The following is a 25,928-nucleotide window of genomic DNA, read 5'->3' on the forward strand; positions in this document are numbered from 1 at the left end:
GCCTATCGGGTCATCGGGGCGAATTATGTACCGAGGGACTCGAACATTCCTGATGCTAACAGCCCCCGGATTATACATGCATCGGTTCGCGGAAGCCGTTCATTGGCGAAATTTTATCTCCGGTAAAGACCACGCGCTAAATGTTGAGCGGGTGCATGCACTGATTTCATGACTGCTCCGAGGCCATATAGACTAGTCGTTGCCTGCCACTCGCAAACATGTCGCCGCGTGAGTCCTGGCGTTAGTCGTTCTTTTCACCAACATCTAATATCCTCCCCAGCCCTGCGACTTCACGGTGACGTTCGAAATCGGCTGCCAAACTTTGTTTCGGCCCTACACAACGATCACCGCGACCCTTCTTCGGCGTTCGGCATCCAGCCGCTGAACCACCGCCATGGCGAAGTCGCCATCAACGTCATCGTTGGATGAGAACGAGAAAGAGAAGGACTTTGGACTCGTGGATCCGCAGGCCGCAGCAGAGAATCCGACGGAGTACGAGCCAATACGTACCGAACCAACGGAGAAGGATGTGGAAAAAACTGGAGATGGACACAGTGCAAGAGGCAGACTAGCGCGATTGCAGTCCAGTACAAGCGCATACTCGGAAGCCAGCGACAGTGAATCTAATGCGACAAGATCGATACGAAAAAGGAAGCCATTCTACAAACGCCTGAATTTCCTGAAGAATAATCCACCGCCAATCCCAAAGGAGCGCGATGTGTGCCCCGAATACACAGCAAGCTTCTTCAGCCGACTCTCATGGCAATGGATGCAACCCTTGATGAGAGTGGGCTACAAGCGGCCGTTGGAGAAGAACGACATCTGGAAGGTCAATCCTGACAGGAGTGCAGAGGTTTTGGCAACAAGGCTGGAAGAGGCTTTCAAGAGGCGGAGAGCAGAAGGCAAGGAGAGACCCCTGTTGGGTGCCATGTTCGACACATTCAAGTGGGAGTTCATCATCGGAGGCACATGTCAGCTGTCAGCATCCGTCATCCAAGCGGTCGCACCGTTCGTCTTACGTTATCTCATCAAATTTGCTGCTCGCGCTTACCTTGCGCAACGAACTGGAGCCCCGGCGCCAGACATTGGCGAGGGTATCGGCCTGGTCATTGGAATCACCGCGATGCAGTTCTTGCAGAGTTTGGCCACTAACCACTTCATGTACCGCGGTATGATGATTGGTGGAGAGGCCAGGGGTGTCCTGATTGCTCTCATCTTCAACAAGGCAATGAAGCTATCAGGGAGAGCCAAAGCAGGTGGCGAGGCTGTTCTCGAAGCACCACCACCCGATATTAAGCCAGGAAGCGAAGCCCAAGTGAAATGGTACAAGAAGATGCTGAAGAAGAAAGAGAAGAAACAATCACCAAAGACTGCGGCAGGTGTGGCAGGCGACGGTGAGGGCTGGGGCAATGGACGAATCGTCAACCTGATGTCTACGGATACCTATCGTATCGACCAAGCCAGTGGTTTCTTCCATATGATCTGGACTGCTCCCGTTGGTATTCTGATTACAACTGCACTGCTTCTTGTCAACTTGACATACAGTGCTCTTCCCGGTCTTGGTCTCATTCTTATCGCTATGCCCCTACTTGGTCGCGCCGTCAAAACGCTGTTCCGTCGCAGAGTTGCCATCAACAAGATTACCGATCAGCGTGTGAGCTTGACCCAGGAAATTCTACAAGGTGTTCGCTTCGTCAAATACTTCGGATGGGAGACGAGTTTCTTGGAGCGCATCCAGGCGATCAGAAAGAAGGAGATTCACGGTATCCAGATTTTGCTCACGATTCGAAACGCTGTTCTCTCCGTCGGAATGTCCATGCCCGTTTTCGCTTCGATGATTTCGTTCATCACCTACTCCCAGGTCAACAGCAATCTCGATCCCGCGCCAATTTTCTCCTCGCTCGCTTTGTTCAACTCTATGCGTATCCCGCTCAACTTCTTGCCGCTCGTTATCGGTCAGGTCATCGACGCGAACGCTTCCGTCAAACGTATCCAAGAGTTCTTGCTAGCTGAAGAGGCTGAAGAGAGCGGGAAGTGGGATTATGACGCCAAGGATGCGGTCACACTGAAGGGCGCAAACTTCACCTGGGAGCGTCACCCCACTCAGGACGCAGAAGACGGTGCCGCTGGGCCACCAGGAAAGAAGCCGGAAACCAGAAAAGAGAAGAGGGAGAGCAAGGCCAACGCTAAGCTCGCAGCGAACGGTGGAGAGAGACCACTTTCCGATGCGACGGCTGTGGAAGAGGAGAAGCCCTTCGAGATCAAGGGACTGGACCTCAACATTGGACGAAACGAGCTTGTGGCTATCATCGGAGGTGTTGGGTCTGGAAAGAGTTCGCTGCTTGCGGCTCTCGCAGGAGACATGCGCAAGACTAGTGGTGAAGTTGTCTTTGGTGCCTCGCGTGCTTTCTGCCCGCAATACGCCTGGATCCAGAACGCGACGGTACGAGAGAACATCATCTTCGGCAAAGAGTTCAACAAGAAATGGTATGACCAAGTCGTGGATGCCTGCGCCCTCCGTCCTGACCTGGACATGTTACCGCACAACGACGCGACCGAGATTGGAGAGCGCGGTATCACCGTTTCTGGTGGTCAGAAGCAGCGCATGAACATTGCTCGAGCCATCTACTTCAACGCGGATATCATCCTCATGGACGACCCTTTGAGCGCTGTCGACGCCCACGTTGGTCGCCACATCATGGACAACGCCATCTGCGGTCTGCTCAAAGACAAATGCCGCATTCTAGCTACCCATCAGCTCCACGTCCTCAGCCGCTGCGACAGGATTATCTGGGTGGACCAAGGAGAAGTCAAAGCCGTCGACACGTTTGACAACCTCATGGCCCAGAACGCCGACTTCGTGCAAGTCATGAGCTCAACCGCCAAGGAAGAGGAGAAGGAAGAGCAAGACGAAGTCAACGAGGACGAAGTCGAAGCAGAAGTCAAGAGCACAAAGAAGCAACGGAAGCAGAAGAAACAGGCCGCCCTCATGCAGACGGAAGAACGCGCAACCAAGAGCGTCAGCTGGGAAGTCTGGATCGAATACATCAAAGCCGGAGGCGGAATCTGGGTCGGTCCCCTCGTCTTCATCCTCCTCGTCCTCTCCCAAGGCGCCAACATCGTCACCTCTCTCTGGCTATCGTACTGGACCTCCGACAAATTCGGCTACTCCGAGGGCGCATACATTGGTGCATACGCAGCCTTTGGCTTCAGCCAAGCCCTCTTCATGTTCTTCTTCTCCTTCTCGGTCTCCATCTTCGGTACCCGAGCTGGTAAAGTCATGCTGCACCGCGCTATTACCCGTGTGCTGCGCGCGCCCATGTCCTTCTTCGATACTACGCCGCTGGGACGCATTACGAATCGTTTTAGCAAGGATATCGATGTCATGGATAACACCATTACGGATGCGATGCGCATGTACTTTTTGACGCTTGCTATGATCATTTCGTAAGTTACTCGGGATGTGTTGTTGAAGCGTTTGAGCTAACGTGTATAAACAGTGTTTTCATCCTCATCATCTCGTATTACTACTATTACGCCATCGCGTTGGGTCCGCTGTTCATCATGTTCATGTTCTCGGCGGCGTTCTACCGGTCTTCTGCACGCGAGGTCAAACGTCACGAAGCTGTTCTTCGTAGCACGGTGTTCTCGCGCTTCGGCGAGGCTGTCATGGGTACCCCGACTATTCGCGCCTACGGTCTCCAAAATCAGTTCTCGAAGTCGGTTCGCGATGCTGTCGACGATATGAACAGCGCCTACTACCTCACCTTTGCCAATCAACGCTGGCTGAGTGTTCGTCTGGACATTGTCGGTATTCTACTCGTCTTCACAACGGGTATCCTCGTCGTTACGAGCCGTTTCTCCGTCGATCCTAGCATTGCTGGTCTGGTCCTTTCGTACATTCTCACTATTGTGCAGATGATTCAGTTTACGGTTCGTCAACTTGCTGAGGTCGAAAACAACATGAACTCAACGGAGCGCATTCACCACTACGGAAGCCAACTCGAAGAAGAAGCGCCTCTGCACATGGGCGAGGTACGACCAACCTGGCCTGAGCATGGCGAGATCGTCTTCGACAATGTGGAGATGCGGTACCGCGATGGGCTTCCTTTGGTGCTCAAGGGATTGAGCATGCATGTCCGTGCTGGTGAGCGCATTGGTGTCGTTGGTCGCACTGGAGCGGGTAAATCGTCCATCATGTCGGCGTTGTTCCGACTGCAAGAGCTGTCAGGTGGCTCGATTGTCATTGATGGTGTAGACATTGGCAAGATTGGTCTTCACGATCTACGCTCCAAGCTGGCCATTATCCCGCAAGACCCCACGCTCTTCAAGGGAACGATTCGGTCCAATTTGGATCCTTTCCACGAACATTCCGACCTGGAGCTCTGGTCTGCCCTCCGACAAGCTGATCTTGTTTCAAATGACCAGACTATGGAAGATCACTCTGCACGCATACATCTCGACAGTGTGGTTGAGGAAGAGGGTCTCAATTTCTCTCTGGGCCAGAGGCAGTTGATGGCTTTGGCTCGCGCGCTCGTCCGCGGATCTCAGATTATCGTCTGTGACGAAGCTACCAGCTCGGTCGACTTTGAGACAGACGCGAAGATCCAACAAACGGTAAGCTTTGCGTCATCAAGCAGTGTTGTTGAATACATGAGCTAATATTTACCAACAGATCGTGGATGGCTTCAAGGGCAAGACGCTTCTGTGCATCGCCCATCGACTAAAGACCAGTAAGTGCATCGCTGCCTGCCGCGCGCCGACTTTGTACTGACATCCGGCAGTTATCAACTACGATAGGATTTGCGTCATGGACGCCGGGCTGATTGCAGAGCTCGACTCGCCGCTAAATCTGTACGACCAAGGCGGAATCTTCAAGGGCATGTGCGACAGATCCGGTATCAAGAGAGAAGAAATCGCTGGCGCAAACTAGAAGCTTGGGAACAGGAGTTTTGATTGGGCGCGGGCGGGTACACGGCCCAGAACGTAGGCTAGTGATGCGGCTGCTCTTGCTAAGGAAGCAAGCAAACGCGCAGACTGATGGTTGCGCATGGCATGGCATGGCGTTGGCGCGGCATTTCTGATCGGGCAGCATTAGAGACGGGTGCGATAAGCAAAAAGTAGTAATGCACAGGGCTGGCTGCTTTTCAGCTCAATACAAATAACCTTGTACACAAAGTGTTGGAGGCTTGCTCCAAAACTATCGGAGAGTCTATCGACGAGTCTATACAAACGCCAGGCTGGGTCCAGATGGCCATTACAAGCGCGGACGGTGGGCGACCATGTGACACGACTGGGCCGGTCTGGGGCGTTGGTACTATGGCGCGCATCGCGCATTTGACAGCATCATAGTTCCATAGGTCCCTAGGAACAGGAGCTGTGTAGGACAGGCGATGCTTGCCCGCAGTCTGCATTAGCGCGATGTTGGCTGGGGCGGAACGCACGTGCGCGGGCTTCAGAACCCTTTTTTGCGGTACGCATCATTCGTGCGTTATCTAATCTCAGCCTGCCTCCCGTCTCCAGATCGTATGTTCGTCGCGTCGGCGTATAGGCGTATCTGCTTTCGTATGTGTTCCGGAGGAGTGCATAGATTTCGCCTCTGTGTTTGCTGCGCCGCTCGGGTGGGTGCTATAGCGGTTTCACACGCCGCTAGTTTATCAGGATAACAGTGGGCATTCGGGACGCCTACAGAGTAACAGCGCTGCTATATCGACGATTTGCGCGCTCGATCGAGAGGCACAGTCGCGACGTTTGCCTCTGCGGTAGGCCATGCGTTTCAATAGAACGGGCTCAACGACGCGCAAGGCCGGGGTTGCTCAAGCGCGGGCACAAAACAAGAAAAAAAAGGTCGCCTTCTCCAATGCTTCGCTGTTGAAGGTGGCACCGAGAACAGCAAGTCGCGCGTTGGTGCATGACAGACAAGCTGCGACCAAGGCTCTCGGCCAGGTGCTCCGCGTGCATCTGGCGGCTCAAAGATTGGATGCAGCGTATGTTTTATGCGCGCTTTAGCCCGAGGGGGCTTAGCGCGTCAACAGCCAAGATGAGCCAAACTCCAGTCGCGCCGCACGGCTCTAGACCTGCGAGGCTGCTAACCCGTTGCGAGGTAACTCGACGACCTGCCAGGCACGCGGCAATCAATCTAGCGGGCCTTCAGCGGCGTCAAGGGGGGGTGTACAGCGTGTACTCATACAGGTGAAGGTCAAGAAGGGAGGCGTGAGGAATAGAAGCGAAGGCTCAGCAATAAGGTCATAGCATGGCGCTGTAACAATGATGATGGACGTGAGCTGCTGGAAGCGAATGGGCGAGTGAACGCGATGAAGATCAGGGACGTCTTACAGCTACGCTCGACTCAGAGCGACGAGCCGGTGGGCAGTTGCAGGGACATGGCTGCGAACGGCCTAGCGGGCCCGACGATTGACCCTAGCTCCGAACTCTCAGCTTTCACACAGACCGTGTCCACCAGGCGGCATGGGCCTGGCGTGCCTTCACAACTCTTCATATCTCTGCTCCTCCCACCGCGACGCTGCTTAGCTTTCCTGTCTGCCTGCCGTATTCCGAGTGAACGCACCGACGCACGCTGGTCGACCCGCTGCTTCCCTCCCCTGGTGCACTGTCCGCTCCTTCCTCGTCGACGGCGATCCCCCCTTCCCGTTGCAGCCATATCTCCCACGATACCAGATACCACACGGCAAGCGATAACGACGCCTTCACCCTCACCCACCGCTGCCCTCTCCCCCATGCTGCGCCTGTCGTGAAGCGAACCCCCCGCTGCCCATTGTCGCACCACCGCCCGGCCCGGCCACTGCAGCTGCTGTCGCCCGCCTGCCGCTGAAAGGGTCCTCCTGACGAGCCCACGCTTCACGTCTTAGACACCAAACGCCCCAGCACTGCCAGCGTGAAACCCTCCTTGCCTACGTCACAATGGCAGCAAACGAGAAGCACGAGCCCGTCACCTTCGGCGCCACGGTCCAGCGCTCCCCCAGCCCATTAAGCAGCCTGCCTCCGCCTTCGCAGCCGCTACGCTCGCCGCCCTCGCACGATTCAAATATGTCGTCTGCCACCGCCGACGCTGACCTCGCCAAGAAGGAGTGGGCGGCCGACCCCTCCAACCCCTACTCGGCCTTTTACAAGCACCCGGAGGCCCTCCGCGAGACGCGTCACTCCCTCAACGACACGGCCCTCCAGAGCAAGACACACCTCGGCGTCGCCGTCCACGAACACGACCTCGAGGGCGGCGTACCCCTCTCCGTCGCCTCCACACAGCAGCCCTCCAAGCACTCGGTCGATGGCCGCGTCAAGGAGTGCACCATGTGGCCCACGAGGCAGGCTGTGCTGGACAAGCGGAAGTCGTACAAGCGCAAGCGTGGCTGTGCCTTCTTCCGGAACATGACCAGCAAACAGAGACTGTGGGCTAAGATCGTCATCGCTCTTCTCGTCGTCGCCGCTGCCGTTGGCCTCGGTGTCGGCATCTCAAGGGCTGTCGGCGGCGGTGTCTGGGCTGGCGACGGCCGCTCCAAGGAGATCCCAAATGGCCACACAACATCTTGAGATGTGGCAGCGCTGCAGAAATGCACCCGTGCGTCACTCCTACCGACTCCCATTCCATCCCACATCAATACTAACATCCCATCAGAAGCACACCACGTCTCTTCGACCCATACTCACGACTTCGGCATACTTCGCTTCGAAACATCCTTTCTCGATATCCCTTTTCATCTGTTATATTGTTTTCCCTTTTGTCGGGAATGTGCAAACCACTCTGCCACCTTTTCTGTGTTGCACGGCATCGAGTCTTTTCTACATTACTCGAGGGGGTGTTTTGGCGTACACATGGGGCTCTCTCCTACTGGGTTGCATTCTCTACATGCATTGGAGCGCCGGAGTATAAATGGGCGTTAGACATGTTAGTGGCGTACACCTGGCTGGGTATGCAATATGAGAAGAGAATCGAGCTAGCCTCTGTTGTGAGGCTGCTTTTACACGTTACACCCTTCTCGACCCACGCATCTGTGATTGAGCATTGGAATTGTTGCGACGACATGCTGACATTACTGAAACTTTCACAAACTTAGGCGGGGTTTGCTCCGGTAGTCACAGGGATGCATGCAAGCATATCCCTTGGTGCTACAAGTCCACGGATCGACCGGGAGTTTTGGTCTTACACGCTTCAGAGAACAAACGTTGAAAGACTGATCAAACCTGGCATCTGGATTGCGAGGCTATCTTAGGAAGGGCAAAGGGTCCCCGCAGCCCAGCTCACCGAGATGCAAAACCAGGTCAACGGTTGGCCTCGTACATCACCGTACACTCCTGGCTCTCTTCAAGACGCGTAACACCCGGGGTATTCGGGCAGATTACTCAGATTTAGTCCCGGCATGTTTACCATACACATGGGAAACGTTTTCATCAGACGTACATGTGTAGTCTGGTGCGCGTTGGCTATGCAGCTTGTCATTTGCTACAAAGAAAGAGGCGGTTATTTCAAGTGCTCATCGGACAAGAGTAGATGGAATGATTTTTTATTACGATGTTCAAAAAAGAACGAGAATTGAACATGACCAGTGATTGATTACATCCAAAACGATACCATGTTCGTCTCCGTCATCACATTACTACACCTCATCTCTCAAGCATCTTACATGTACTTCGCGCCTCTCCTCCCCAGCCTCCGTCCCTGCAACGCCTTCGCCGCATTATCATTTGGTTGCGCGTCCCCAAACCCACATCCTCCATCTCTTTCCTGCGCCACGACTGGACCGGCACATGTCCCGCTCTTGAACCCACAGCAAGCCGACGCACAATCAGCATCGGATGTGCACGCTCCAGTGATAAACTGCGTGCCTGCTGCCGCCGGGGCCGCAGCTCCAGTGTTACTCTCCGCAGGAGGGGCGGCAGGAGCAGGAGCAGCAGCGTCTGGTTGCGCATCCGCACTGGCATTTCCACCTGCGCCGTTCAGAGCATTGTTATTTGGCTGTGCGTCGCCGAAGCCGCAGCCTTCACCTCGTTCGTTGGCTACGAAGGGTGCGGCGCATTTCCCGGATGTGAAGCCGCAGCACGCGGAGGCGCACTCAGCATCTGATGCACATTCGCCCGTGATGAATTGGGTGCCTTGGGCTGCTGCGTATAGGGAGACTGTTGGGGAGGTTAGTGTGGGGGGAGGTTGATTTCGAGGGATGAACTCACGGTTTAGAAGAGCAAGGAGCTTGAAGATGGGCGCCATGTTTGGTTGATCTTGGTGTTGATGTATTGGTGGATGGGATGTTTTATTATATTGATGTATTAGAATCTTCGCCGGGAAGTATGATTATGTGTTGTTTGTGAGATAGAGATGCCAATTGCCTCAGTATCGATGCTAATAGTCAGTATCCAGGAGACGCTCCATATATATATGTCCACCTCAACACCGCAAAAGCTGACCCTACCCTTCACATGAGCAAGTACGGGCGCCAACTCGAAACTCGCAGATGCCACTGCCCCCCTCACCAATGCCCCAACAGGCAATCACGTCCGTATGGCGACGAGGCAGCATAGCATTCCTTCCACCTCGCGTAAAAGCCATGTTACCAACACGCACGTTTCGCATCTACTTTTAGCCTACAAATGGCGCGGTGCAGACGATCACCACGCACGTAGTTTAGAAACGCAAAACACAGCGAACATTATGCGTTCTCCCGTTCCGTGATACATGTGGAGAAAAGTTGTAAGGAGAAGGAGGAAAGCGTCGTAAGCGAACCTATTAGCGCACTTCAGCCTCACCCCACCCCACTGCTCAGCCACTACGCAATGTTCTTGCCTCGAAATGCCTTAACACATCTGAGGTTTCCGGTCCGTTAGAAGATGGCGGTGTCGACCAATGGGGTTTCTGGGGTATGCCAAGATGGGTAATGGTTGGCATGAAGGCGGCGGAGGGGGATCAGACTGAGCATGTGTCGCATTGTGTGGCCTGGCGCTTGGAATGTCGCGGTTCCGTGGATATCCCTACGCTTAAGGCTGGGGGTATTGCTGAGCATAGTGTACTTGGCATTGAGATATCTGTCGCCTTTTTGATATCTTGACGGCAATTAGGGTCTTCAAAAGATGTATAAGTCGCGGGATGTGCTGGCTGGACCAAGTTTTGTTCAAGCTGGTGTTGCGATATTTCAAGCGTGAGCGATTATTCAAGAGCTGCTTTCTGTCAGGTTCACGCTTGTCTCATTCGTATCTCCTTTTGCTCTTTGGTGCTTATCGCGTGCTTTTCGCTGCAGCGATCGCTACGCAGCGTAGGAGAACCTTCACTATAGCCCTTCATACTCTCGTACGTGTGAGCTGTGTCCTGGCTGGGCCAATCTCGGACGAGGAGTTCGAAAGGCGTTAGTAAAAGTGGCGTATACATGACAACGCAGATTATACCATCCTATGTACGTTTAGTGATAAGATGGCAACGTACTTGATGAGGACATGCGGTAATCTTATTGAGAATGAGGCATCAATAGTATTGACTTACTGTGTAGTATTTTCTTGAAAGTCAAGTGATAGCTTCCACGCGGTATTGACCGATATCTATGTGACTTTATAATGAGGTTGACATATACTCGTATGGCGATGGCTATAGCTCAAAGAGGCTATAATAGTCTGAGCATTTTCGATAGATGTGTAGTTTTCAGGGGCTGGGGAGTTGTTAGAACTGTTGGCGTGATATGTTTCGGTACTCAGTGCATGCAGCCTGCATCGTGTCTGCTTCAAGTGTTCGAGCAATATTTAGCTTGTTCAGAGCTGGTGTCGTAGCACAGAGATTGCTCTGATATACTGCTCAAGCGGAAATTTTACAGCAGAAAGCAAAGAGAATGACTCATGGCACCTATCGGTCTTTTTAAAGTACATACAACTTGTTCGTATCGCCTCCGAAGTAGGCAGTGAGGGTACCAATGTGTGTGCCTGAAGTTACTCGAGGCACGTTCTCCAGTTAGCAACAAGCAGACACGCGTGAGCTCTTTTTGTGATTTAGTGTGGATTTAGTGGAATACGGCTGCTGAATGATAGTGCGTAGTTACATCCGTTCCTAAAACAGGGGAAAGGAGGTTGTGAGACTGGCAGTTTGGTGGCGGTGCTCAACAACCAGATAGCCCAAGCCCCGATTGATCGCTTACTAAAATGACAAAAAACCTCCAACGAAATAAGATACAGTATAAGACCGAACAAGGAACGGGGCGGTCGGGAACCATACCGTACACAGTGTGGTACAATAAAGTACACACCGCGACGGGTTGGTGGTGCTAAAGAAGGGTAGAGACCTAGCGCAAAAGGGAAAAGGGTATAGAACCAGCTATCAGAAGAAGATAGGTCGCAGCAAAAGTCGGTCGAGAGACAACATGTGTGGTAGGCACATAGTGACAGTGCGTCTGAGCAACAGAGCCTTTAGGGGGTGGCCTCCTGACGAGAGCGCAGTCCGAAGTGCCCTTTACCCCTGAGTCTTGTTGTTGTATTATGCGAAAGCAACCGAAGAGTTATCGAGATGTCGTGTAGGCACGGGTGTATTGCGGCTGGACCACGGTGCTCGTAGGAGGAGGAGCGGAGTTGAGTGCTTTCCAGGCGACTTCGGCCGCTTCTTCTCGGGACTGTTCGAGGTAGCGGTAGTCTCGCCAGAGGTGGGCTCGGTATTCGCGACCGTGTACGAAGACACTGCTGGACCAGGCTGTTCGTATACCTGATGGGAGAGTCAGTCAGAGTCGAGAATGGTGGGGCAACATGTAGAGCGGACGGCTGCATACCTCGTGGGTCGCTGTAATCTTGGAACTGAGGTTGGGCGATCTGGTTCGTGGCGCAGTAGTCTGGGAAGTTTAGCTGGGCCCTCACAGGGACAGTGGTCTGCGCACGCTGAAGCTTCTGAACGTAACTCTCTGGTGCCGCCATTGTGCGAGATGGGTTTGGGGGAAAGGATGAAAATGCGATGCTGTCGAGGGATTTGGTGTGGGGTAGTGACTCGTGAGTGGGGATCTGGAGGATCAACTGCGTGTGCGAAGGCTGGAAAGAACACTCGCTCTAGCATATCTCCTCGTCTGTTTATAGTCCGGCATAAACATTAGAGCCTCACTTTCGGTATCCTGTAAGGGCCGGCCAGCGCTTTTGCCACACGGCCATCTCAAAAAGATTCAGCCTGCAGCCGCCGCACCACATATGTGCTTGGGAACAAAGCATGAAGCTGATACTATGCTGCGTTGGCAGGCCTATTTCCGCCATAATTGGCCGGCAGAAACATCATTCAGCGAGCAACTGCGGGGGTAGCGAGAAGAGAACGCGGCAAGGCAGAAACTCCAACCGCCAGAACCCGGTACAGACACTACGACGGATTGCTGCGTGTTTTCGGCACCACAAGTTTGGGATGTAGAGACCAATGAGCTGGTACGGATAAATTTTGGTGGTGAGTATGTCTACCTTGTTAAGCTTGGTTCAAGCGATGTGCTGGCAGCTGGAGGACGACGAGAGATGCTGCCATGCTAGTTTCTCAAGGCCCCGATGCAATGCCAGATGTGTCTCGCAGATTGGCCCATAGTTCCATCGGCGTTCGGCCCGCTTACGGTTAGATGAATAAAGGGCCGTGCCGATTCCGTACCGTATCTGTAGATGCCATCTCAAAGCGCGTCATCTTAGACAGCATGCTCCGCGTGCTGAAGCTGCAAAGGTCGCATACGCAGCAATGCAACGTTAAGCGAAAGAACGTGGGATTAGGGTAGCTCATGGCTCCAACTGGACCCACATGAGTGAGGTGAGGTGGCATATGCGATTGCCTAGAACGGCGTGTCAATATCAATGAATGTGTTCCTGGCGTGAACCGCTCAGCCCTAGGATCACCAGGTTCGTGCATCGAATGCAGCCCATATCACATCACACTTCTGCAGGCTGTCCGGTTCCTGGATGTTCGTGCTATGGCCATGGGTTTGGTGTACTCGCAAACCCTCCGACACGCTGAACGCTAGCCAACTCTTCAACACGGCACTTGTTCGGTATTCGCTTCTGCGCGCTTGAAGCGGAAGGCGCAGCTGAGTTGATCTACAACACGAGGCTCAAGGCGGGGTTAGCACACCCTCAATCTTCATCTGCTCTGCGCTGGCAGTCGTTGTGTTGTTCATGGAACGCTTCCGAACTGCTGGAAGTGGTGGCTGTTGATGACTGTCAGAGTGACGTGTCGTACAGATTATATTGCGCTAGCCCAATCGACGCCACAATGCACGTGCATACAGCAATGCAAACCTTGGAGAATCCTCGGGAGGCCCACAATACGCGCCTTACAAGGATATGCAAGTCGGACATGTAGCTGTCGACTCAGTTCCTCATGCGCGATTCCTGCAGAGACGTGGGACCGCACGACTTCTCCCGGCTTCTGCGCCGCACCACACCACGTGTAATACCACAACCGACGTCATCGGCTGCGCATAGACGGACGCTAGACGTTTGGATTCTGAGCTTAATCGCGTCTTCTCCATTCCTGCTTGATCGGTGAAGGCAGGTGTCACGTGCTGCTGCAGATAGAATGGATGAGGCGTCGACGCGGAAAATTTCTGCCAGCGGGACCCTGCCAGAGCGCCTCGACAAGCCAAGGCTGATGTGTTCATGCACCTGCCTGTCTCAGCGGGCAAGATCAAGTGTCGCATTGCCAGGCTCTCGTTGAGGTATGTGCCGATACCTGTCATCACATAGCTCGGGGATTTGCTGTCATCCCGTTACAGTGGGCTGCATGCATGATCGAACAAGCACAGGTCTTGAGGGCACATCCGCTGAACCATACTCATAGTCCCTGGCATCTGGCATCTGACGTGGCTATACGTCTCTGAAGGAGCATCCAGGTGACATCCAAAGATTTCGCATTCGCTTTGCCAGACAGGGAGAGACGAGCCTTGCAAGCACACGCATGGATCATGTAAAGAGTACACATGAGGTCTTGAACCACTGAATTGCCAAATTTATGTAAACGAGTGACCGGCCTCTCGTATTCCTGCAATGATCTTTATCCAATGTCGTTAGGGGCAGGACTTGAGCAGTCATACCACCTATGAACGAACGAAACCTTAGTCCAACTTGGATACTCAATAACTGACAGAGTACTTACCCAGGTCCTTAATCCATCGACGTCTAGCAGGTACACTCGCAGCAGATAGTCATGCCGCACCAGCTGCAAGGGCAACTAACGTCGCATCGAGCCTCGAGATGGGCGCGCTTGACCATATCGATGCTGTGGTCAGCGGGGTACTGGATGAGATTCGAGACTGGAGCGGGACTGCGGTCGCGAAGCTCACTGGGAGCAGCGCTTCCGAAAGACAGGAGGGCGATGAGGGGAAGAGCGAGAGTGGTGAACTGCATAGTGTTGATGTATGTGTTTTGAGGAAGACGATGGGAAGTTGGTAAGTTTGTGAGTGAATCTGCGAGCTTGTTAACGAGCTAGATGCCATCACCTACTGCTTATATAGATGCTGAAGCTGATCGAAATCTACGTAGTCGTTGTACTGAGTGTGCAGCTCCTCCAAAACGGACCGCGATGCCGACGAAGTGTTCATCTGCTGACGCTGCATACAGACTTGTGGTCTCTCTGCATACACACGAAGAGCTTTCGGGTCGTCGGTGAGTCGATCTCAGACTTGAGTAGAGTAGCATTTCCCGAATAGAGGTAGAGAAGCGCACACACTGCTGGTAGAGTCCACTGCCTACCCACCATCTCCATGCAACGCGTCAACCCCCTCTCTTTAGCTTGCTGTGGCTGCCTTTACGAGAAGCTCATCGCAGTAAAGCTTGCAGAAAAAGCACTCGGCCTTTCGCTCGTCGACACGGATCGTCGAATGAAGTCGTAGTCTCGGCCGTAAGCCAACACCGGATTTACGCAGCTAAGAGTGTGGATATGCAAGTGAGCGTCAGACTTGAATCAACCAAGCTTTCCAAGCTTAGCTTATACGCGATTGCCTTCTCACAATGTCGACTTGGACGCGTTGCATCTTAGTAGCGAAATGTGATACTGACTAGTGCTCGGTTTCCTTCTCCGGGGGACTACCAAACTAAGGCGTGTATCAGTGGCCAACTAGCATCCATCTTATCGCTACTACTTTCCAGTCTTTGCTCTCTTGGTGACTCGGTAAATTCTGTGCCGCGAAATTCGCCCACATATCCAGCTACAAGCCACGACCACACGCAACAAAGCCCAGGAGATGTCTGGCATCTCCAAGAAAGTACAACTCTTGGAGCTAAAGATGTCAACAACTAAAAGCGGCGCCTGCGCCCTTCATTAATTATCACCACCTCGATTGAACCTAGCCAACGCCACGAGCAAAAGTTGATAACTGACACCCTCCCCCACCATCCCAACTTTACTGTTTCAAGCAGTAGCACGACGTATCACACCCGTAGTCAGCACCAATATAGCCTAAAATCCGCGCAAAGTAGAAGGTACGGGCCGCTCACAAGCTGGGGTTGGCGGGTACAACCGCTCGTGACCATTGCTGATGGCATTCTACTGCACGTTTACCATATCCCAGGAAGAAGGTTATGCTGATTAGGAAGGTTGCTGTACAAAGATGCGTTAGCTTGCGGCGGGTGGCGGAGAAAGAAGCCGTCAGGTGTGTGTCAGCTTACACCCGACCACCACTAGTATGTGTGCGCAGTAGGCATTTTGACATGATCAGAGTTATGATGTATTGGTGAACCGCGGGAGCCAAAAAGCTGAAGAGGGGTCTAGTTGCGAGATTGTGGTAGCGAAAAGGCGCACAGCGCATCAGAACAACTGGATTAACACTTTGAACTTTGTGAGACTGGGTAATTGAGATTGGAGTTGGGAAGTTAACAGGAAAGACAGTGATGGCTTACGCTCGTCTGTCTGACGATGTTTCCCTTGAGAGTCCATACGACAAGACAGAGTTATCTCGTTTGCCGCCGCGCACTCTCGCTCAGTACTTCTCGTACAGGAACCTCTTCTGTGCTTCCCTCGTTCTCTGGATGGCGACTTTCGGTAGCCTGGCTTGGTTTCTGGGGCAGAGGCACTCGATCTACGGTAATCATGCGGTGAACTTATTACCATTTCCGCCAGGTATGTGTCGCAGCAAACAAAGGTTTGATGAGAAGCTATTCTGACAAAGGTATCCAGTGCCATCCCGCATCGTCACTTTTGATGTGGATTCAAAGTTCCACTATACGGCCAAAGATGCGGGAGAGCCCGCATGGGCGGCTCTCATGCCCAGTACTATTGCCCCGGTGTGAGATCCGACAGCAAGGACTGACCGATATCCCACAGTTGACGATGGCATCATCTCTGTAGCTGATCCGTCGAGGTACCAGCTACCGTCGAGCTACAAGAACCGAAACGTCTCTGGCTCGGAAGTCTATTCCATGTCGATGTTCCATCAGCTACATTGCCTGGTCAGTCTTCCGCAGCTACTGCCACGACTGTTAGCTGACCATCGTAGGACTCCGTTCGAGTGCGACTCGGCATACTGGAAGGTTTTATGAATGAGACTGCTACTGGAATACGTAAGAGGGCGACCTTCTCGCCAGAGTCGCATGTAAACCATTGCTTCGACTATCTTCGCCAGGTGAGACTATCTGCATCATCATGTTCCAGGGAGGGATGCGATTGCTAACACTGCTCCTCGAGGCTATCATGTGCGCAGGAGATTTGTCTTTGGAGCACTCTGTTGTTCCCGACGAGTTCGGATTCAACGGCTGGGGTACATCTCATCAGTGTGTAGATTGGGATACTGTATGGGATATTGCGCTGCAACACCGGTACGACCAGAGCATCGAGGAGCTGGCCAAATTGAGATAAACAAAGCAGATACATGCTTCACCGTAGATTTACAGCAGTAAACAAGATATCGCCAGTCTGCATCATCTCCGGTAGATTGGGGCGGAAAGAGTGGTTTGAAATTGCCTCAATCTGCACCTTCTCCTTTTCATGTGGGGCCCAATTTACCTTTGCGTACGCAATGTAAACCAGCGCGAGGCTCATATTTGCCAATGATATAGCTCTTCGGAAGTATTTCGAGCATTCAAGGATTCTCGACCTTTTGGTCCAGCCGGCGTTGCAGGGAGCGGACATGAGCAGTGGACGCGGCCCAGGTGGTGCACGTAGGTAATCCAATTAAGCAGAACCATCAGTTTGCGCAATCGTGCTTAGCAAACTCTCTTGCGAAACGTACCGGCGTTGGCACCTCGATAGAGATCTTGGTGAAGTGGTCCCAGAGTCACCGTTGCGTTCGGAACGGGGCGGCTACCTGGGTGCTACGCAACGGCGGCGCCGCAACCTCGCAACTCGACGCACTTTCAATTGCTGCCTAGGTAGTAATGACGCCAACAGATTTCGCCCACGAAGAAGAGAATTCTCATCGACACATTGTCGGCCAGTGTCAAACGGCGACGAATGAGAAGAGTGAGAAGTGATGAGGCGAAACCCGCAGAGCCGCGATCTGAGATGGGTGTGGCTGGGGCGCAGCCAAAAATAGCGCTCCAGCCTGCTTTTATGCCACGCGGACCCGCCGGATTGCGCAACACCCAGCCTTTTGACAGCTAACGCCTTCTCCGTCGGCTGGGTGACCCTGCGTCCAGGCTCGTGCTACTGGCTCATCGCCCGTTACGATGGATCCAAGGGGCTTTGTAAGGCTGGGTGACGGAGGGCTGGGATGTGGATTTGTTTGCGGCCGGTGTACGTAGGCTTGTGGAGATGGCTAGAAGGCGCTGGCAGCTGGTGTAATTATGGACAGAGGCGTGGATGATATAAACACGGCTGTGGTACGCTCTACCAAACTATCATCCAACAACTGTCTCATCCAGTCTACTATCAAAGTCTATCATCGCTATCCAACCTTTCAATCATACCCATTACAACAGCAACCCTTCACACAACCATAATCAAGATGCAGTTCTCCATCATCTCCATTGTCGCTGCACTCGCCGCCACCACCACTGCCACATACGTTCCCATGAACGGAACTGCCACAGCTTCCGCTTACTACCCTACCGGCACCGGCGCTGCTCAACCTACTGGAGCCAGCCCAACCTCAACTCTCCCCTTCACTGGTGGAGCCTCAAACCTCGGCGGCTCAGCCCTTGGACTCATCGTCGCTGGCGGTGTTGCTCTTGTAAGTACCATACACCTTTAAACGTATACCAGAACCATATTCTAACGAGATACCAGATGCTATAGATGTTGACAGCACGCTTGCTCGACTTTACTCCTTCTTTCAACCACCCTTAATCGATTCGGGTTCAACATTGGCGCATATGGTTACGGCGTTACTGCGGCACCAAGGGTCTCGGGACGAGATCATTAGCATTTTCGGCGCAACATACAAATGGTATAGACGGATGCGGTCAGATGTATAGACTAGACTTGTGTATAGCAATGATCGAGGCCTGGAAATGGTCGACGGCTAACAGTCTACGAAGAGACGAGGCAGATACACACTGATAGGATAGCCATCTGCACTACCTACAGATGATAACATAAATCAATGATGAAAAAGTATACATTACCTTCAGATTCTGTGGAAGACAGTATTTTTCTATTCTTCCTTACGCCAGGTGTCAAAGACTTCACAAGATGTAGTGTTGCGCGGTGAAAGGTGTAAGTAGAGTGGGGCTCTTAAACTTCCCGTTCCGGATGGCGTGAATGACGCGCGACGCGACTTCCGCGATCTGCAACTTTGGAACTTTACAAGCACGCCCGCGTCCCCGGCACAGCTACTTCACCACTACAATGGCCGAATCAAATGATGTACTGCTCAAAGGCGAGCCTTTGTATGTTGCCTGCATTCACCTTGAAGCCCAATCCTGACCGCAACAGTGAGGATGCGCCGCCCGCACCGTCTCGAAGCCATTCGGCGTACAACCCACTACACGAATTCGTACTACCACCGGGTACCGAGCGCCACTATTCGCAACAATTCGCCGATATGTACTTCTTGCGGTTAATGCAATTGAAGAAGACGGTGAAGCAGAGAGCTGAGGATGCGTGGAACGACTTCGAGGTATGCAATCACAAGCTGTGGGAGTGGGGATACACACTTCACGGTATAAAGGAATGCTAACATCACAAAAGCTAGGTGGGCAAAAAGCGACCTTCGTCGAACGAGTGTTGGATGTGAGGCAAGGCGAGCTTTGTTGGGTGGTAGGGACAGTATACATGGAGATGGCCGAGAAGCCCAACGTGTTGAACGACATTGAGAAAGATGTACGCTCCCCTTCGCGAACACACCAAAGATCGTTTCTGATAATCGACAGCACTGGATAGCGGACCCCCCTCATCGCGAAACCTACGTATCCTCCTCCGGCGCCGACGAGATGATGCTGGAAGACGAGTCCGGTCGTCTCAGAGTTACAGGCGAGCCTCTTCACCAACATTTTGTAACGGGATGCATATTAGCGGCACTGGGTACGGAGGAAGCAGACGGCACATTCATGGTCATTGCAACCCAATGCGCAGATCTACCGAGACAACCACCGCGGTGGGAGCGTGACGATGTTGCGCTGTCGAAGCAGAAACAGAAGGCGCCAAAACGGGAAAGGGCCGGAAAGATAGCCCTGGTCTCTGGTCTGGAACTGACTGGCGCAGACGACGATGAGGTGTCGCTGGATCTACTGGTGGAATACCTGACTGGTGAAGCTGCAGATCCAGCTACGCAGGCCGAGGCCGCAAAGATAACACGACTCGTCATAGCAGGTGGTTCACTCGCAAAAGGTTCCCCAATCCTCTCACGAGAAGACTTTGCCGCGAAGAAGAGCGCAGCAAGACACTACGGATACGATGCCTCATCCTACAACGCAGCACCTACCACGCGCCTCGATGAGTTCCTCTGCGAAATCCTTCCCTCGCTCCCCATCACCATGCTCCCAGGAGCCTCAGATCCTTCCAACGTCGCCCTACCGCAACAACCTCTGCACCCCGCACTCTTTCCCAAGACACGCCTCTACGCCGAACCCCCAATAGAGACGAACACAACCCTCAACGGCTTCGACGCAGTCACAAACCCTTGGTTAGGCGACATCGACGGATACCGCATATTAGGCACAGGAGGCCAAACAGTCCAAGACCTGCTCAAATACGTTAAGCGCGTAAAATCGACAGAGGCTATGGAGATGATGCTGCGCTGGCGCTGCGTAGCCCCTACCGCCCCGGATACACTATGGTGCTACCCGTTCCAAGACGAGGATCCTTTGATGCTGAAAGAGTGCCCGCACATGTACTTTGCCGGATGCCAGAAAAAGTTTGAGAAGAGAGTCATTGAGGGTCCCGCTGGAGAAAAGGTATTGCTTGTTAGCGTACCCAAGTTCAGAACATCGGGCAAGATCGTACTGGTAGATATGGAGAGCTGGGATGTGGAAGTCGTTAGACTGGGTGTCAAGGGGGATAAAAGTATGAAGCAGCAGATCAAGACGAACGGAGAGGATGTGATGGAAGAGTAAGGCGGACGGCCGTACAATTGATACCCGATTTGCTGGAGACCATCGTTGAACATGGTGACACGACGCGACATTGCGTATACAACGACGATTAACCATCGCGATGGCAGGTATCTACACAACATCGTGCACCCAACGTAAACCTAAGAAACCTATCATGTCCAATACCATGTCCGTCACATACCGGAAATAACTCCCACGTCAACTACCAAGCACCCTAATCCGCATCAAGAAAGACGCGGGAAGTGGATCCATGCATCATAAAACCTTGGTCGATGTCATCAGGCAAAAGCTTAGCTCATGTTATCAGCCGGATTGTACGAGTTATCTCACCCAAAACGCACTACTCGTACGATTGATCAACCACATTCGAAACAAGGGGTGATTCCATTGATGGAATGTCGTGATGTCAACGGTTTGCATAGCCTTTGTTGATGTAACATGTACGTACGCTGCAGCTGTGGGTTGGATAGTTGGAAGTGTGTGGGTGGAGTAGAGTGGGTAAGTGGATGCGATGAGGTATGTTGTACATACCACATATGCGAAGATACACAAGATGGATGGAAAATTACGAAGTGGAAAATGCGATACTGGTATTTTGCGCGAAAAAAGTGGTATCTAATGTATCAACACGGCCCAAATCCAATGTGAACCCGCGAACGCCATCGCCAATGTAGCAGAACTCCTGTCTCGGTTTGCATCCTAGTGATATATGTGTATTGTACATGATAAGAAAAAGGGAATCTAAGCCATCTAGGCCTTGAAGTTGGCCGTGGTCCACTCTTCGTACTCTTTCTTGAGTTCACGTTGGACCCAGGGGATGGTGAGGGCGGTCCAGATACCGGCCCAGAGGAAGGGGAGAACCCAGCCGACCTGAACGGTGTTAGTATTGAAGGGACCGTGCGGAGAAGGGGAATACGTACAACGTAGGCAGCGTCTCGCTGGATGGTGAAGATGATAGCTGTGCAAACTACGGCTGTGACGATGGCGCCAATGGCCCAGAACAGTGTCAAGCGGTGAAGCATCGTGCGGAAGCCCTTGCTGGCCTGGTAACGGAGGTTCAATCGCTGGCGGAACTCGGTACCACCGGATCCGTCGACAGCGCAAATGTCTTCAATGTACGCGTAGATACCCGGACGGAGAGGCGCGCCCTGGGGTAGCGAGGAGATACGGCACGGTGCGGGTACTTTCATGATGCGCAGAATGTCCACGAGGAGGAGTTCGCAACCGATGGCAAACATCATGGTCGGGGCTGGCATGGCGAGGACACGGATGGGCGGGTCATGAGGACATGTGCCACTGCGAGCTGTTAGCTGGGCACACTCGAGATGGAAAGAGGACCTACGCAATGAGTTCAATCATGACAAAGAACCAACCAACCGACAAGTTCCAGTGGAACCAGTCGAGGTACCATCTCTGCGCACCAATGACCCTACAACTGGAGCCCTTCTTCCACAGCCTGTGGAAGCGGATGAAGTACTCGACAATCGACACGGTTCCGAGCAAGGCGGTGCTGATACTGAAGACGGCATTGGCGGACAATTGGTCGCGCGTCAGGCCATACCACATGCCAAAGTAGAGGCCGATGGGCATGAAGACGCAGTCGAGGATGATGAGGGTCCAGAACCAGAAGATGGACTTCTTGCGCGTGCGCAGCGTGTAGTTGAGCGGCGGCGGGCGGGTGAAGTCCGGGTCTTCGTACGTGACCTGCGTGTGGGGAAACTGGGCGTGGGGATTGGGCGACGGGGCGCGGCTTGGTTGTGCGCTTGGGGTGAGGTTGGCGTCGTTGCTGGCGGCCGTCGTGCTGCGCGGCTCTCGTTCATCGTCGCTCACACCGTCGACCTGTACGCCGGGTACGGGCAGCGTGTCGGCCTGGCCCGCCGTCGTCGGTCGTGATGCATCGGCGGCAGGCGTCACGGGCCTCAAGGGCTCTGTTGATGATTGCTCGGTGGCCATTGTGTGGCAGCGGTGGCACGATGGGGTGCCCAGGAGAAAAGTGCGGATGCGGCGGAGACAAGAGAAGTCGGTCGCGTCTTGTCCGGATGCCAACGGGTGAGCGTGTGTCTTGTACGCGTCGGCGTAGCTTGGGGGGAGGGAAAGGGTGGTATCGTGTCAGCAGCGTGCAGCCCGTAGCCTGCAAATATGAACCACCCATTTGTTGCTTTCGTTTCACCCTATGATGTCACTAGCTTCCAAGGTTCGGGAAAGCGCGAACAGAGTGCCTTCCGTTCTTGGCGCTGGCTTGGGACCCTCGGCGCTGACGCCACTGGGCATACCGGAATTCGTGTTCACCCGAGGGCTGCACTGCATTGTGCTTTAACAATTCGATAGCAAGCCACATGGGATAGTTATCTACGTCGAGTGTTATTCATAGCATCACAGCTTGTGTGCAGGTGGCATACGGCACAAACCTTGTTATCCCCTGGTGACCTCGGGACGCTTCACACGCCGATTCACGCGACTAGTTCACATCCGTCCCTCTGACCTCACCACCAAGCCCATCCTCCAATACCGCCCAGCCTGTGGATATGTGAACCGACATTACTGATGGGCATCTTACGCGGCCTGTTCCTGTCTTCTTTTGTGCTCTGCGCATCCTTCGTCGCCAGCGGTAGAGGCGATGCGACGCAGCAGCCCCTACTCCGCGGCAATGACACCACGCTGATCTCGCAGGCCCTCTTCTGGGAACTCGAAGAACTCGCGCGCATTGTCGACATATCCTACTGTGTAGGCACAGCGGGCTTGGGCATCCAGAAGCCGTTCAAATGCGCCAGCCGCTGTGGAGACCGCGACTTTGAGACGTTCGAGTTGGTCACGGTACGTCGCTGCATCCAGCAATGTGTCGCATGAGGTGCTGATATATACAGGCATGGAATACTGGTCCTTTCCTGTCTGACTCCTGCGGTTATATCGCGCTCTCGCATTCTCGTACCAACCCGCGCCTGATCCTCGCCTTCCGAGGCACCTACTCTGTCGCCAACACCATCGCGGACCTTTCCACTATCCCGCAAGAATACGTTCCATACCCTGGCGACGATGACGACGATACTTCAGACTTCATCGCGCCTGTGCTAGACGTAGATGACGATGCGCCACCCGCGGAGCCGCCAAAGTGCGATAACTGTACTGTCCACACGGGCTTCTATTCCTCCTGGCTCAACACACGCAAGGTGGTCCTGCCACATGTGTCCAAGGCTATGGAGAAGTATCCCGACTACAAGCTGGTCTTGGTGGGACACTCTTTGGGCGGTGCTATAGCAACTCTCGCCGGGCTAGACTTCAAGGCTCGTGGATGGGAACCCCATGTGACCACCTTTGGCGAACCACGACTAGGCAACAAGCACTTCAACAAGTACGTAGATGAGCGCTTTGGCATCACCACGGACCACGACCATAACAAACTCCACCGTGTCACTCATGTTGGCGACCCGGTACCTTTGCTGCCGCTATCGGAATGGGGCTTCAGCATGCACAGCGAGGAGATATTCATATCCGAGTCAAGCCTACCCTTCTCGGTTGCCGACATTCACTACTGCGATGGCGACGAGGATACGCACTGCATTGCCGGGAGTGATGAGGATAAGCCTGCCTGGGGCGTGCCCACCCGCTTCAAGTTCTGGCAGCTGTTCTTTGCCCATCGCGATTACTTCTGGCGACTGGGACTGTGTCTGCCAGGCGGCAATCCGCGAGACTGGTACGATAAGTACCCCAGACACAGCACAGATGACGGTGACGACGATACACCAGAGATCATGGAGTTGTAGTGAATAGTATAGCGTTTGCCTGTAATGTTTTGAATCGTAATCCGTACCCAAGACCCATGTACATGCTTTTGAATTGAGACGTTTGACAACGCCGACCCCATCCTTACGCCGTGCCTGCAGACCATAGTGCGCGAAAAGAGAATGGCCTTTTAGTGGGTGCCGTTCTGGCCGAGTAGAGTCCTCCTCTTCGAAACCGATTCAGCAAGCTCGGCGAGCACCGTCTCGGTTGTTTCCCAGTCGATACACGCGTCGGTGATGGACATGCCGTACTCGAGGCCAGCCTTGCCTTCCTTGGGCACTTTCTGAGTACCAGCCTTGATGTTACTCTCAATCATGACACCCATGATAGCGGTCTCACCCGCCTCGATCTGCTCAGCAATCGCATGCGCAACCTTGGGCTGGTTCATGTGGTTCTTCTCCGAGTTGCCGTGGCTGCAGTCAATCATCAGGCGCGAGTTCATGCCCTTGGACTCTAGCTTCTCGCGCGCCTCCTTGACGCTCTTCGCATCGTAGTTTGTGCCCTTCTTTCCGCCGCGCATGATGATGAAGCAGTCGTCATTGCCAATGGTGCCGACAATGGCGACAACACCGGGCTTGGTGACGGAGAGGAAGTGGTGGGGGTGCTTCGCGGAGCCGATAGCGTCAATAGCGACATCGAGCGTACCGTCTGTGCCGTTCTTGAAGCCCACTGGGAAGGACAAGCCCGACGCAAGCTCACGGTGAAGTTGCGACTCCGTGGTCCTGGCGCCGATTGCGCCCACGCTGAACATATCGGCCAAGAACTGGGGAGAAATGGTATCCAGCATCTCGCTGGCCAGGGGCATGCCCTTCTCTGTCAGATCAACGAAGAGCTGTCTTGAGATGCGCAGGCCCTTGTTGATCTTGAAGCTGTTGTCGATATCCGGGTCATTGATGAGACCTTTCCAGCCCACAGTCGTACGCGGCTTCTCCAAGTAGGAGCGCATGACGATGAGGAGATCATCCTGGTACTTCTCCTTGAGCTTCATCAATCGGTCGCAGTATTCGAGGGCGGCGGGGGGATCGTGGATGGAGCACGGGCCGATGACGACGAGTAACCGCTTCTGTGCATCCTTGCCCTGGACAATCTCGACGGCTTCGTCGCGCGCCTTGAGGACCGTGTCTCTTGACTTGGGTGTCTGGGGGATTTCGCTCTGGAGGAGGTCGGGCGGGGTGAGGGGGTTGTAGCCCTTGATGCGCCAGTCTTCCGAGTTGTGTGGGTCGCCCACGGCTGGGTTCTGGATGTGGAACTGCGACGACGTGTTAGAGCGACTGGGGGCGGTGGTGATGGTAGTACCCAGGTGTACGTACAGACATGTCTCTAGAGATGACGTAGGATCTGCTAGACAATTGTCGGGTATACGGAAGAGGGAAGAGTGGGAGCGCTGAACAGGACGGCGAGAGTGGTTTTATCTGCTCTTCTTCTCCTTGCAGACGATACCGGACCCTATGAGTCGAATGTTTTCTGGTATGACGGCAGTCGGCGGGATCCTCATTGGTGCATTCGCGCCGATTTTCAGGTGGCGCGGGGTCGAGCTTCAATCATCATCGCCGGTCCAGGCACGCCCGCACACCGAGCGTGTAAAAAGGGCCGTTCGGGCCTTACCTTGGTATATTTACGGCTACGTGCAGTGAAATACAAAGCTCTGGACTGGTTCCCACTATCACCTCTCCCCACATGTTCAATAGCGAATGTAGATGCCTCTTCCACGAATATGATGACCGCGGGGCTCG

General features: G+C 53.7%; 9 protein-coding genes across 9 annotated transcripts; 5 read left to right on the top strand and 4 right to left on the bottom strand.

The window, feature by feature from the left end:
* Window positions 1–394: 394 nt before the first annotated feature.
* On the top strand, window positions 395–4,933 carry J4E84_003644 (uncharacterized protein; the record flags this gene model as incomplete). Its single annotated transcript, XM_049386254.1, has 4 exons — window positions 395–3,447; window positions 3,501–4,617; window positions 4,676–4,733; window positions 4,785–4,933. 4 exons carry the CDS (start codon window positions 395–397, stop codon window positions 4,931–4,933), a joined length of 4,377 nt encoding a protein of 1,458 aa, XP_049246103.1.
* A 1,988-nt stretch (window positions 4,934–6,921) lies between these two features.
* J4E84_003645 (uncharacterized protein) lies at window positions 6,922–7,548 on the top strand (the record flags this gene model as incomplete). The annotated part of the gene is made up of 1 exon (XM_049386255.1): window positions 6,922–7,548. One exon carries the CDS (start codon window positions 6,922–6,924, stop codon window positions 7,546–7,548), a length of 627 nt encoding a protein of 208 aa, XP_049246104.1.
* Window positions 7,549–8,635: 1,087 nt separating this feature from the next.
* On the bottom strand, window positions 8,636–9,220 carry J4E84_003646 (uncharacterized protein; the record flags this gene model as incomplete). Its single annotated transcript, XM_049386256.1, has 2 exons — window positions 8,636–9,132; window positions 9,184–9,220. 2 exons carry the CDS (start codon window positions 9,218–9,220, stop codon window positions 8,636–8,638), a joined length of 534 nt encoding a protein of 177 aa, XP_049246105.1.
* A 2,263-nt stretch (window positions 9,221–11,483) lies between these two features.
* J4E84_003647 (uncharacterized protein) lies at window positions 11,484–11,889 on the bottom strand (the record flags this gene model as incomplete). Its single annotated transcript, XM_049386257.1, has 3 exons — window positions 11,484–11,683; window positions 11,748–11,807; window positions 11,853–11,889. 3 exons carry the CDS (start codon window positions 11,887–11,889, stop codon window positions 11,484–11,486), a joined length of 297 nt encoding a protein of 98 aa, XP_049246106.1.
* A 5,978-nt stretch (window positions 11,890–17,867) lies between these two features.
* J4E84_003648 (uncharacterized protein) lies at window positions 17,868–18,157 on the top strand (the record flags this gene model as incomplete). Its single annotated transcript, XM_049386258.1, has 2 exons — window positions 17,868–18,092; window positions 18,149–18,157. 2 exons carry the CDS (start codon window positions 17,868–17,870, stop codon window positions 18,155–18,157), a joined length of 234 nt encoding a protein of 77 aa, XP_049246107.1.
* A 552-nt stretch (window positions 18,158–18,709) lies between these two features.
* On the top strand, window positions 18,710–20,415 carry J4E84_003649 (uncharacterized protein; the record flags this gene model as incomplete). Its single annotated transcript, XM_049386259.1, has 4 exons — window positions 18,710–18,750; window positions 18,797–18,980; window positions 19,052–19,183; window positions 19,234–20,415. 4 exons carry the CDS (start codon window positions 18,710–18,712, stop codon window positions 20,413–20,415), a joined length of 1,539 nt encoding a protein of 512 aa, XP_049246108.1.
* Window positions 20,416–21,165: 750 nt separating this feature from the next.
* Window positions 21,166–22,368, bottom strand: J4E84_003650 (uncharacterized protein; the record flags this gene model as incomplete). The annotated part of the gene is made up of 3 exons (XM_049386260.1): window positions 21,166–21,285; window positions 21,336–21,711; window positions 21,758–22,368. 3 exons carry the CDS (start codon window positions 22,366–22,368, stop codon window positions 21,166–21,168), a joined length of 1,107 nt encoding a protein of 368 aa, XP_049246109.1.
* Window positions 22,369–22,959: 591 nt separating this feature from the next.
* J4E84_003651 (uncharacterized protein) lies at window positions 22,960–24,176 on the top strand (the record flags this gene model as incomplete). Its single annotated transcript, XM_049386261.1, has 2 exons — window positions 22,960–23,229; window positions 23,280–24,176. 2 exons carry the CDS (start codon window positions 22,960–22,962, stop codon window positions 24,174–24,176), a joined length of 1,167 nt encoding a protein of 388 aa, XP_049246110.1.
* A 149-nt stretch (window positions 24,177–24,325) lies between these two features.
* AMT16_2 (Phospho-2-dehydro-3-deoxyheptonate aldolase amt16) lies at window positions 24,326–25,511 on the bottom strand (the record flags this gene model as incomplete). Its single annotated transcript, XM_049386262.1, has 2 exons — window positions 24,326–25,444; window positions 25,506–25,511. 2 exons carry the CDS (start codon window positions 25,509–25,511, stop codon window positions 24,326–24,328), a joined length of 1,125 nt encoding a protein of 374 aa, XP_049246111.1.
* Window positions 25,512–25,928: the final 417 nt, after the last annotated feature.

The sequence above is a fragment of the Alternaria hordeiaustralica genome (genome assembly GCF_023758085.1).
Source record: "Alternaria hordeiaustralica strain BMP 2776 chromosome Unknown scaffold_5, whole genome shotgun sequence".
Classification (NCBI taxonomy): Eukaryota; Fungi; Ascomycota; class Dothideomycetes; order Pleosporales; family Pleosporaceae; genus Alternaria; species Alternaria hordeiaustralica.